At 36.1% G+C, this 11,391-nt stretch overlaps 1 protein-coding gene across 1 annotated transcript; it reads right to left on the bottom strand.

The window, feature by feature from the left end:
- Positions 1 to 7,864: 7,864 nt before the first annotated feature.
- On the bottom strand, positions 7,865 to 10,292 carry LOC130723574 (lecithin-cholesterol acyltransferase-like 1). The gene is made up of 2 exons (XM_057574683.1): positions 9,766 to 10,292; positions 7,865 to 8,990 (listed from the first exon to the last, which is right to left on the bottom strand). The coding sequence occupies exons 1-2, from the start codon at positions 10,176 to 10,178 to the stop codon at positions 8,066 to 8,068; spliced, it is 1,338 nt and encodes a 445-aa protein (XP_057430666.1). The 5' UTR covers positions 10,179 to 10,292; the 3' UTR covers positions 7,865 to 8,065.
- Positions 10,293 to 11,391: the final 1,099 nt, after the last annotated feature.

Here is an 11,391-nt window from a genome sequence, read left to right as displayed (position 1 = left end):
GACCATATCAATGGTGAACTCCATATCTCTGACTGGGGGTATTCCAAGTACGTCTTCGGGGAATACATCCTCGAACTCATGCACAACACTTATTCCTTGTACTCCATTCTCCTTAGCTTCCATTACGGTTGTAGACAAAAGGGAAACTCAAAGCTCCTTTGCTCAAAGAAAGCTTTGAAAAGTACGAGTTCAAGAACTCGGCGAGTCCAGCATCGGGAAAGATAACAACCTTATTGGCGCAATCAAGAAGAACATGATGGTGGGACAACCAATCCATGCCTATGATCACATCCAATCCCTTGAGAGGTAAACAGATTAAGTTTGCTACAAACTTCTTATCTAGGTACATCCAAGGACATTCCAAACATGCAGTGTTAGTTACTAGACTCTTAGATGCAGGGGTAGACACTGTCAAGTCAAACGGTAACTTTGACACTTCTAGCTTTAACCTCGTCGCACAAGCTAAGTCTATGAATGAATGCGTAGCACCAGAATCAAATAGCGCGATAAGGGAATTACCCGCAATCTCGCAGGTACTGCGGATTAGACCATCGTCCTCCTCAGCTTCAGTTCCACTGATCGAGTAGACTCTTCCACCAGCAGTATTCACAGCAGCCTCAACTTTGGGAGCCCTACACTCTACAGCAGTGTGACCAGGCTTCTTGCAGTTCCAACAGATCCTTATGTTCTCAGGACAATGATTTGCAAAATGCCCCGCTTTGTTGCACTTGAAGCAAGTCACAGCCTCTAAACTCACTGCTAGAGGTCTCGGTGCTATAACATTCCCACCCGTAGGATAAAAGGACCCAGAAGCTGTCCCCCTACCCTGAGGACGGACATACAGCTTCTTCTGGAAATGCTTACCCTTATCACCTCTTCCTTGGTTAGTCCTAGCCGGACCTCCACTTCCTTGGTGAGGCTTGTTCAGACCTTGGAACTTGCCCCTTGCATTATCAATAGCCTCAATCCCTTTGGTCTTCTCCACCAGCACTTGATAGCGATTCAGTCCTAGAGGTTGCACCGCCCTCTACAGCTCATAACTCAGCCCATCAATGAAGCGCTCACACATATAGCCTTCATCTATCTGTCCTCTAAAGTAGCGGAAGTGTTTAGCCAACGACTCCAACTTTGCAGCATACTCAGCAACGGTCATGCCTCCTTGACGAAGTCTCAGAAACTGTGCCTCCTTAGCAGCTCTAGCACTATTAGGAAAGTACTTGTCCAGGAAAGCTCCACGGAAACACTCCCAAGTGATGGCTTGATGGTCAGCCTCCATCATAGCCCTAGCCCCACGCCACCAATACTCAGCTTCACCAGTCAGCAGGTAGGTCGCATAATCCACTTTCATCTCAGCAGTAGTACGCAGAAAGGTGAAGATCTTCTCCAACTCCTGGAGCCATAAGTCAGCTTCTTCCGGATCGAACCCCCCGGAGAACTTCGGTGGATCCTGACGCTTGAAATCATTCAGACCTCTGGTCTGAGCAGCAGCTAGTTCACGTTCCTCACGCTGAACACAGCGAGTATTCTCTTCAGCTTGGTGTTGAGCAGCCACCAAAACAGCAGTAGCAGCACGTTGAGCTTCAGCTTCCTCCCTTGCAGCAGTGTTGGAGGAAAGTCAAGTTCCTCTCACGCTTACACAGAATCCTATGCGTGAGCTGGAAATTATTTATTTATTTAATTATAAAATCCTGGGTCTTACATCAACCATTACATTCCATATTTCAAGAATCAAGCTCTCATCATGGCGTTTGAACAAAGCTTCGCCTTACCATAATCAAATTTCTAGAGGCAAGGCCGTGCCGTGAAGAGCCTTAGGCCAAATAGGCAATGGCCTAAGGCCCCCACCCCAAAGAATACTTACTTAGGCCCACAATTAAATTTACTTAGGCCTCAAAAAAAAGTAGTTACTAATTATTAATAAACTTTAGCCAACTAAAATATAAAAACACGTGAAAATATGATAGTATAATTACTTATAAATAATACTGATAATTGTGAAAACGTGATGAAATAACTACTTATAGATAATATTGACAATTGTGAAAACGCGATAAAACCACCTAAATTAAAATTGTTTGATTGTAAAACTCTTGATAAATGATTTTGAAACTAAAAAAACTTGAAGATTAATATAAAAATTAATATTTTATATAATATATTAAGTTTTTTTTATAGGCAAATATTAGTGGTTAGTTGTTAGTAATTACAAATGCTCATCCTCAGGGTTCGAACCCTGGACCTCCATCTCCAACACCTATCTCTACCCTTAGCTCAACCAACTGAGCTACCCCTCCCACCCTCATATAATATATTAAGTCTCTTTAAAATTCTCATAAAAAAAGTCACTTTAGTATTTTCACCCTAGGCCCCAAAGTTTCTGTATAGGACCCTGTCATTAGAGGTCTCTTGTAGATTTAAAAATTATAATTTGGGAAGCATAGTGTAGAACTTACTCGTTTAAAACTATTAGACTCTAATTTGTTACGTGTTCTAAGGTTCCAAAAGTTAAAATATGGTCGTGTTGTGTCATTAAAGATAATTAAACTAACATCCCTCATATTCCTTTCTTCCTCTTCATAACATCCCTCACGCTCCATTGCATTTCAAGAATCAAGCTCTTGCCCTTGCGTTTGGACAAAGCTCCCACCAAGACGAAGCTTCGCCTTACCATAATCAATTTTCTAGTAGGTCTCTTGTAGTTTAGAAATTAGAATATAGGTAGCATAGTTTAGAAGTAGCTATTTAAAACTATGAACTCAAATTCTATATATGTATTCTAAGGTTCTCGAATTTTTTATTTTTTTGAAACTAAGGTTCTCAAAATTAAACTTTGGTAATGTTATGTCATTAAGATAATTAAACTACCGGATTCTAATTTTGGAAACATAAGCTTCATATCAGAAAGTAAGCTTTATAGAAGGTTAAGATGGTTTTCCAAAAGTAAACATATACTCGTTCCAAGCTTCCACAAATAAAAATTGGAAACCTACAAAACTTAAATTAGGTTTTGCAATCAAAAATCTAAAACGTTTCAATCTCTGAGTGCACTTTAGGAAATCAAAGAGGATGATCGATTTAGTTTTGCTCATTTGACTATTATGATTACAAAAGAACATTCCAAACTGCATGTTATTTACGAATGATATAGTTCTAGTCAAAGAATCAAAGGAATCAGTTAATTCTAAACTTGATATTTTGGAGGCAAACTCTAAGGGTTTTAGACTAAGCGAAAGTAAGATAGAGTATATATATTGCGATTCCAATAAAACTGACGTTGGAAGTAACCTGGAGGTAAAAATTGAAAACGAAATCATACCTTAAATTTCACAGTTTTAGTACCTTGGATCCATATATTATACAAAAATTGAAAGCGAAAAATTGTTAAGGTGGTATTGACATATACAAATAAGACCTTTGGAGACACTAGTGAGAATGATTGATGTATTGTGGTTTGGTATCATGTACTTTCTATCTTTCAATAAATTATCTTTTTGCTATAAAAAAAAAATGATTAGTCATGTAAAAAGAGATAGAGGGAGGTCTAAAAGAACTTCGAAAGATATTATTAGAAATAATCTCATTTTCAATAATATCTCTCATCTTCAAATTTTTTATCGAGCACAATTGTGTAGTGCGATTCATATAGTCGATCTCACTTAGTGGGATCAGGCTTTTGTTGTCGTTGTTGTTATTTCTAACTTAAAAAATTCTTCTTTTTGGAATTTTTACTTGTGATACCTTGTGATGTAGGATCCAAGCCGCACCAAGCCTTGAATCAACCTCAACTAGTGTCGATTTAGCTTGCTTGGACCAAAAGTCAACAACAAAGGAGGAAGAAACTTCAAAATTGGCGAGAAAGAGATAAGGCTCCACACTCAAGAGTGATTAACCAAAAAGAAGAGAAGCCACAAACTCCAAGAAAGCTTGATAATTCTCAAAGGGAGAGAAGACACAAGTCACATCCATGATAATTCTCTAAGGTTTCCAAGATAGAAACCGGAGACAGTTTTCTCTAAACCCACGAAATCAAATCTGAATTATCATCCTTGATAACATCCAAGTTATGGAGAATTATCAAGGATGTTAAATCATATTTGATCTTTGTGAGTTTAGATAAAACTCTCTCCAATTTATCTCCTGGAAACCCTAGTGATTTATCAAGAGTGACTCGTGTGCTTCTCTTCCTTTGAGAATTATGAAGGACGCAAGGTCCTTGTGGCTTCTCCTTTTCTTTGGCTTATCAATCCTCTTCATGAAGATTGTGGTGCCTCCATTTCTAGTCATTTTCACTTTGCTCATTCTTCTCTTTTGGAGTTGCTTGAATCTACATCACCTTGGTTGTTACTTCTTTATTTTTATTAAAAATACTTTAAAAGAAGTTACTTTATTTTTTATAGGTAAATGTTACTTGTCAATTGTTAGTAAATTAGTTCTTTCACCAACGTTTGAATCATGACCCTTCACCCTTTAATATAATACCCTTAATTTTCCTTAGCTTAGCTCACCAAATGAGTTACCCATCCCCTACTTTATTATAAAAAAAAAACACGAAGCCATGATTATTATAAGATGTTTTGAATGAAGTGGCCCACTATATTTTGTAATTGAGCACCTTTCGATTTGAAATTTTCAAATTTTAAAGGGAGTTGTCGGTGGTCACGATGGAACGGTGGAAAAAATCAATAAATAAATATAAATAATATGATATATGCATGAAGTTGCTACCAATTTATTAAAAGAAATTAGAACCCTTAAAATAATTTCAAAAATAGTCTGCAAAAAAAGTTCCAAATTCAGAATTTTTTTTTTTTTTTTAAAGAAACATAGATCTCATAAATCAGACAGGCATGGAAGCCATAACATCAGAGGTTATAAAAGCATCAAGGCCAGGAGGTCCCTCCTCTATCCAAACCAAAAAAGAGGAGAAGTTGTTTACGTGTGAGTGAGGTATTGGTACCCCACGACATCTGTGAAACAATTACCAATGATTAATCGTACATCAATAAATTTAAAAATGTTCATTCTACTAAAAAAAATTATGATTTAATATTTATAAAAGTATATTTTAAAAGAAAAAAAATTATCCACAATATGTGTTTGATAAGGATAAACCTCGCTCCAACGTATCTTTTAGTGAAACGGAGAACTCAAAGTCACATAGACATAGTTCTTAGACTCTTAGAGTATAAATTAATTTTTGATCTATTGGTATTTTTAATTTTGAAAAGATTTTCTTTACTTCTAAAAAGGATTTAATGTTTAAGATTCTCTTAGTTTTTTTATTTGGGTTGCTTCCCGCTCGTACCTCTATGGAAGAGTTCAAGACTTACATAATTATAAAGATTAAAAGATAGATTTTATCATAATAAAATATTTTTTTTTTCATTTTTTTTTTGCATATTTTTGGATTTAGGATTTTAATGATAAATAAAAACATGTTTTTTAGAATTTTTCTAATAATCAACAATAAACATATTGGCTAATCAAAATTTTCCTCTTGTAACCAATTTTTTTTTGAACTAAACCATGGAACGTTAAATAAATATTTACAAGATATTAAATTAAAAAATATTTACAAATAATAAATAAAGAACATAAACTATACAAATAATAAAAAATGAGATCAAAGGAAGAGTACCTTGAAGACAATCATAGGAATTTTTTAATCTCGAATCGCAACAATAAACTTCCAAAAAATTTAGACTTGAAACCAAGTTATGTGCTAATCACAAAACAAGATCCAAAGCAAATTTGTAAAATTATTAAACTATGATGCAGGTCGTGTTTTCACACTTTATCTGCTGACTCAAGCACTCTAATGAGAGTTCATCTTAGACCTTGGCCTTAAAATTTCTAGGATTTTCTGGAATGATAAAATATGAGAAAGAGATCTCTTTATATATGGGAAGGGGAATGAATGGCAGAGAAGTCAATGTCAGACTAAAAATGTTGAGCAATAATTGATTTTCACATAAAATTTCAAATTTTTATGTTAACTTTGACGTGCTTTTTAACTATCGAAGCATTGAAATTACGTCTTGGTCTCTTCCATAAGAACTGAAGGTGACATCATTATCTTTCAAATGCCATAAATTTCATACAAAACGGGACACCTACAACTCTAGAAATAATTGTTGGGAAACAACACCGCTGAAGAAAAATAAAACACAATCACAACACAAGAAAATTACGTGAAAACTCTAAAATCGGAGAAAAAACCACGACCGTTGTCTAAACCGACAACCAGAGAATTATCACTATGTGAAAATTGTTACAACACATAGACTTCTCTCACTCTCACTCCAATGCTCCAGTACAACCACACTCTCACAAAGCAAATATTTAAACTAAGTCAGATATAAGCTTAAAGTGCTACTGACCGTGTTGGGGTTGATTGCAATGTAAGTCCCACATTGCTAATGAAGGAGAAAAAAGATCAAGTTATGCATCTTGGAGAAGTCCCACATCGCTTAGATTAGTGAGGGGTGGGAGGGTTCAAGACTATATATAGGGATCTCAGACTCCTTGTTTCAACACACCAAAACACCAAAGATGTAGCACCTGAAAACACTTTAAGTTTATATTTGTGTTTTCTTTTTCTCTTATGCTCTTGGTTTAGAGCATTGTGAGATGTAGTTCAAATATTTACTTTGGAGAGTGTGGGTGTACTGGGGTCATGGAGTGGTTGAGAGTGAAGTCTATGTGTTGTAACAATTTTCACATAGTGTTTATTCTCTGGTTGTCGGTTTTGACAACGACCGTGGTTTTTTCTCCGGTTTTGGAGTTTCCACGTTATATTCTTGTGTTGTTGATTGTGCTCATGCTTTATTTTTACTTTTTCAGCTGTGTTATTTCCTAACAGACCGGTACCTCTAAAAACAAAGAACCTAGGTCCAATATATAGCCTTGGTCTCCCCCTTGCTTAACAACACTAAGCGATGTGAGACTTCTCCAATAGCTAATTTTTAACCTCCTTCTTTATTTTAGAAACTTGGCAATGTGGGACTTGACAATCAACCCCAACAATAATTCCTCTTTTACCCATATCTCAACATGTTGGAGCGACATCTTAGTTTTGTGTTGTAAGCCAAAAATGGCATAGTAGACATCTAACTTAGCTCTTGGAGTGTTCATGAGATTTGTTGACATCTGTTCTAGCTTTGCGACAAGATGAAAATCACCTCAAGTCAATGAGATGGTAAAAAGAGAATCTTAGAGTCAAAGAAGAAATCTAAGTTTGTATGAGGAGTAATACATACATAAATGAACGACTATACATGTATATATGAACTTTATGTTCATCGTAACAGTCACTCAAAGTCTTTAGGAAGCCTTTAAGAGCTCTTTCAATATCTTGGTTGCCCTTAGACAACCTCACATAGTTGTTAGAAGTAAGTAAGAGTCTCGCCGCTCGGCCATAGCTGAAACGAGATGTTCCTTAACTAAGTCATCTCATTCGCACCAACAACGTGCTCGCTTCGTCACAAGGCCTTTTAGTCAACTGAGATGTTATCTGACCTTTTGGATTGGCCGAAACACTATGTGAGGAAAAGAAACAATATAAAATTTTACTTCCTCCATAAAATGGTTATTTAAGGTTTTGTACTCGGTTTAAGAGCTTATTAACTGGTTAAGTAATTTGTGAGAATTACAATAGGTGAAAATAAAAGGGGGTATGTGAGAGATATAGTATTAAATGAGGGCATAAATGAAAAAATTTAAATAAATAGCCTTAGATTTCTAAAACAACAAAAGATTTTGAAAAATAGATGAAAAACTAGAAACATTCAACTAATTATGTTTAATATATTCGTTCAAAAAAAATTATGTTTAATATCTTTCATATTCTAAACTACAAGTACAATAACTAATTATGTTTAATATATTTCATATCCTAAACTTTGATTCTCATAACAAATCTCATCATTAAGTAATAAGTACAATGCCAATATAAATTTCGTACAAAATTTAATTGGGGTTGAATCATAGAAGACAATGGACATACAACTATCCATTAAGTAGCCTTCAGTCATAGATACCATCTCCATGGATCATTCCCCATCATTTATGCCGAAAGAGCATTGCTTATAGTTATACCAAGCTCAGCTTGAGCATTAATTCCACAAATCTCACCCATTATTTCATCAAGTGCACCTGCATCTTTTAGTATTGAAGTGTGAGACACCCCACCAATCTTAATCACTTTCAGGTCTAGATTTTTCTCATCTTTCCACAGAGATTGAAGCGCCAACAAGCTCACCATGTTCACCGTTCCATCACCATCCCCATAAGAAATTTCCGGTTGCTCATCAAAATTACCATCTCTATAAAACAAACTCTCCGCAGTTCTCATGCCCGTCCCAATAACACAAGTCACAGGCACTTCTGGTGCTTCTACATTCTCTATCAAGGGCAGAATCCGAGTCTGATAAGGATAGACACCTTCAGGAAAACCAATGTCTTTGAGAAAATCAGTCATGTCATGTGCAGAGTAGCTTCTATTAGAAGTGATTACTAATGACATTTGAGGATCAAACATCTTGGGATTGGGCAAAAGCCATAGATTACTCTCAGAGCTTCTTTGCTCATCTCTCACTAACAAGGGGTCCACTAGGGGCACTCCAAGAGTGTTGCCAGATGCAAATGTGAGCATTTCATCCACAGTACCACCCCATGGAGCAGAAATTGCTACAAAGTGTTTGATGTATTTCTTGTACCAAGAGGAGGGGTTTCGACTCAGGAGTTGTTGGACAAATAGGCCTCCTAAGCTGTGGGAGACAAGTATCACTGGCTTCCCGCCATTGGAAATGCTTGCTTTTTCAATCAAACTCTTCAGGTCGTTAAGGAACTTGGTCCCAACTTGAGATGGGTGACCTGGAGCTGCTAGACCGTATCGAAAATCATAGGGGGCTCCAAACAGAGTTTCACCATCAATATAACCAAGCTCTTCTAGTGAGTCTACCAGAGATGCCATGTATTCAGTGATAAGCCTATACATATAATACTAGTGTATAAGGTACAGTTTTTCTCTCCTATTTAGAACAGCAGGGGAAAAAACAAAAGCAAAACAGAGAACAAAAAAGCAATATCGATCCAGATGAGGTTCCATAGCAAAGTTAACAAAAACATAACGTAACGTTAGTCTAACGCATGATAGCACGTACTTTGAGACAAAAAGTAAACCAAACTATTCTTCTGAATTGGAATGAAAGTATTTTTGTGTTAACTGACTATCCAAAGTCCAAACACGCACTAAAACATCAATGTTCCAATCAACCTTTCAATTTCTATTTTTAAGTAATTTTAATATTTATAGACCTAACATTATTGTATACTTTTTGGTTAATATTATTTAGTTCAAACTTCTTTTAAAACACTACCTGACATTACATCAATGACATTTTTGGAGACTAATAGAGACTCACTCCTAGGCAAGAGCGTAAAAGATTCAAACTCTCAACTTATGGGGAATATTTACTAATTACATTAAATAATTTCTTTCAACCATTTGTATATGATTATTTAAGGATTTTATTTCAATTATATTTCAGCCAAATCCATTCTCATCACCCTCCTTAAACCCAATCTTATAAACGAATTTGGATCTAAAAATTTGGTCTAATGACAAATAGGATCAAATAAAGGACAAACAAAACCCATCCCAATTCATTCTATGAACACACCTAATAGGATATAGCTACTACTAATAAATTCTATCATTAAAATCAATGCAAAACAAAATAACTAAGGTGATATGGCACTTACTTGAGGCGAGGATTGAGATAAAGAAGAGATTTGGTAGAACCAAAGTGAGGGACCCGAGTCTGAACCCCAGGAGTATTGAAGAAATCATCGAGCTCGGGGTTGTAATGAAGTGTCATGCGGCGAGCGAAGCATCGAGTGAAAGGACCAAGCAGAACACTAGAATCAAACCAGAGCCTGAACCAGCTGTTTTTCTTCTTGAAAAGTGGGTACGTTTCACAGATGAAGCTGGAGGGTTTGTACTGATTGGTTAACCTGGCTTCTAGTTGGTTTCCTCCGTTACCTGGAATTAGAATCAATGGGTGGAGGTTGCTGCTGCTGAGAATGGTGGTTGCTCCGCATGTGCATAGCAGCAATGGCAGCATCACTAGCACTATCTTGAAGATGAAACCTGGTTGCTTCATCAGAGTGCCCATGAATTTTCAGTTGCTGTGTTTTGTTGTATAGTGAGGAGATTGCTCTGGTTGGATGGAGTTGTCTCTCAAGCGTGTCATTTTTGTGGCGTGGATGATTCAAGGGACACACGTGAGATGTGTGGTGGAGAGTTTTTTCATTTTTGTCAACATAAAGAACATGCTTGAAGGCTCCAAAGCACAAACCCAAAATGGGTAAATGGTAACTTTGGTTCTCAAAAGTGTCAATCGACTTCACATTCGTCCCTGAATGAATTTTATTCATCTCGCGGTCCCTCAAAGTGGCAAATGTCTGTCACTTTAGTCATTAACGTTAAAAAACACTTAAGAGACGTTAACAAATTCAATTGTTAAAAACTAAAAAATCATTTAATTAAATTAGAATAATAATTAAACTAAAATATAATTAATTTAAAACAAAAAAATTCTTGATGTGAACCAAGAATAAAATTCATTCAGGGACGAATGTGAAGTCGGTGGACACTTTTGAGGACCAAAATGATCATTTACCCAACCCAAAATTCTTTGAAAGATGAGCTGCTGGTATCAAGGTTTGATGAATTTTGGCTCCGGAAGGGAAATCAAAATTATTTATGTCCTACTAAAAAAATTGATACAATTTCTAAACATATGGTCGTAGCAACGACACAAGGAGAATAAAAGATGGAGTTTGATATTGTACATCGGATGACGTAAATAGAACTTTCCCATCATTGGTTTACCGATTAACTTCCACACGGGTGTTGCTACACTGCACGACCTGGCGACGCACTACCCACATGACATGGCTTAATTCAGTTGTTTTGAAACAACACAATCTTATTTTTGGGGAAAAAAATCAGCAAATTATAAAGAGAAGTTAGAAAACACTGGGGTAGTGCATGTCGTGTGGTAATTGGGCCGTGTCATTTAACATTTTCCTTTCCACACTTACATGCGAGAAATGTCTTTTGCCAATGTCCAACATGTTTATGTCCACTCAAATAGGGTATGGGTAATGTTTCATCCACACCTCTCTTTTGAGGTGGAGAGGTGGAATGGTGAGAGAGATAGGAAAAAAAGAAAAAGTAAGAGAGAGAAAATATGATATGTGATAGATGATAAGATGAGAGAGATATAAATAAAAAGAGGTGGAAATGAAGTGTTTAAAAAATGAGGTGTGTATATATCATTACTCCTCAAATAGGCCTCCCTACAATTGCTAGAGTTAGCTGAA

This window comes from Lotus japonicus, chromosome 1, assembly GCF_012489685.1.
Source record: "Lotus japonicus ecotype B-129 chromosome 1, LjGifu_v1.2".
In the NCBI taxonomy this organism is placed as follows: Eukaryota; Viridiplantae; Streptophyta; class Magnoliopsida; order Fabales; family Fabaceae; genus Lotus; species Lotus japonicus.
This window is presented reverse-complemented; position numbering and strand designations above follow the sequence as displayed.

Coding starts and splice junctions, on each gene's coding strand:
- LOC130723574 (XM_057574683.1), bottom strand. CDS start 10,178: ATGGGCACTCTGATGAAGCAACCAGGTTTCATCTTCAAGATAGTGCTA. Junction 8,991..9,765: donor TATCTCAATCCTCGCCTCAA/GTAAGTGCCATA, acceptor TTATATGTATAG/GCTTATCACTGAATACATGG.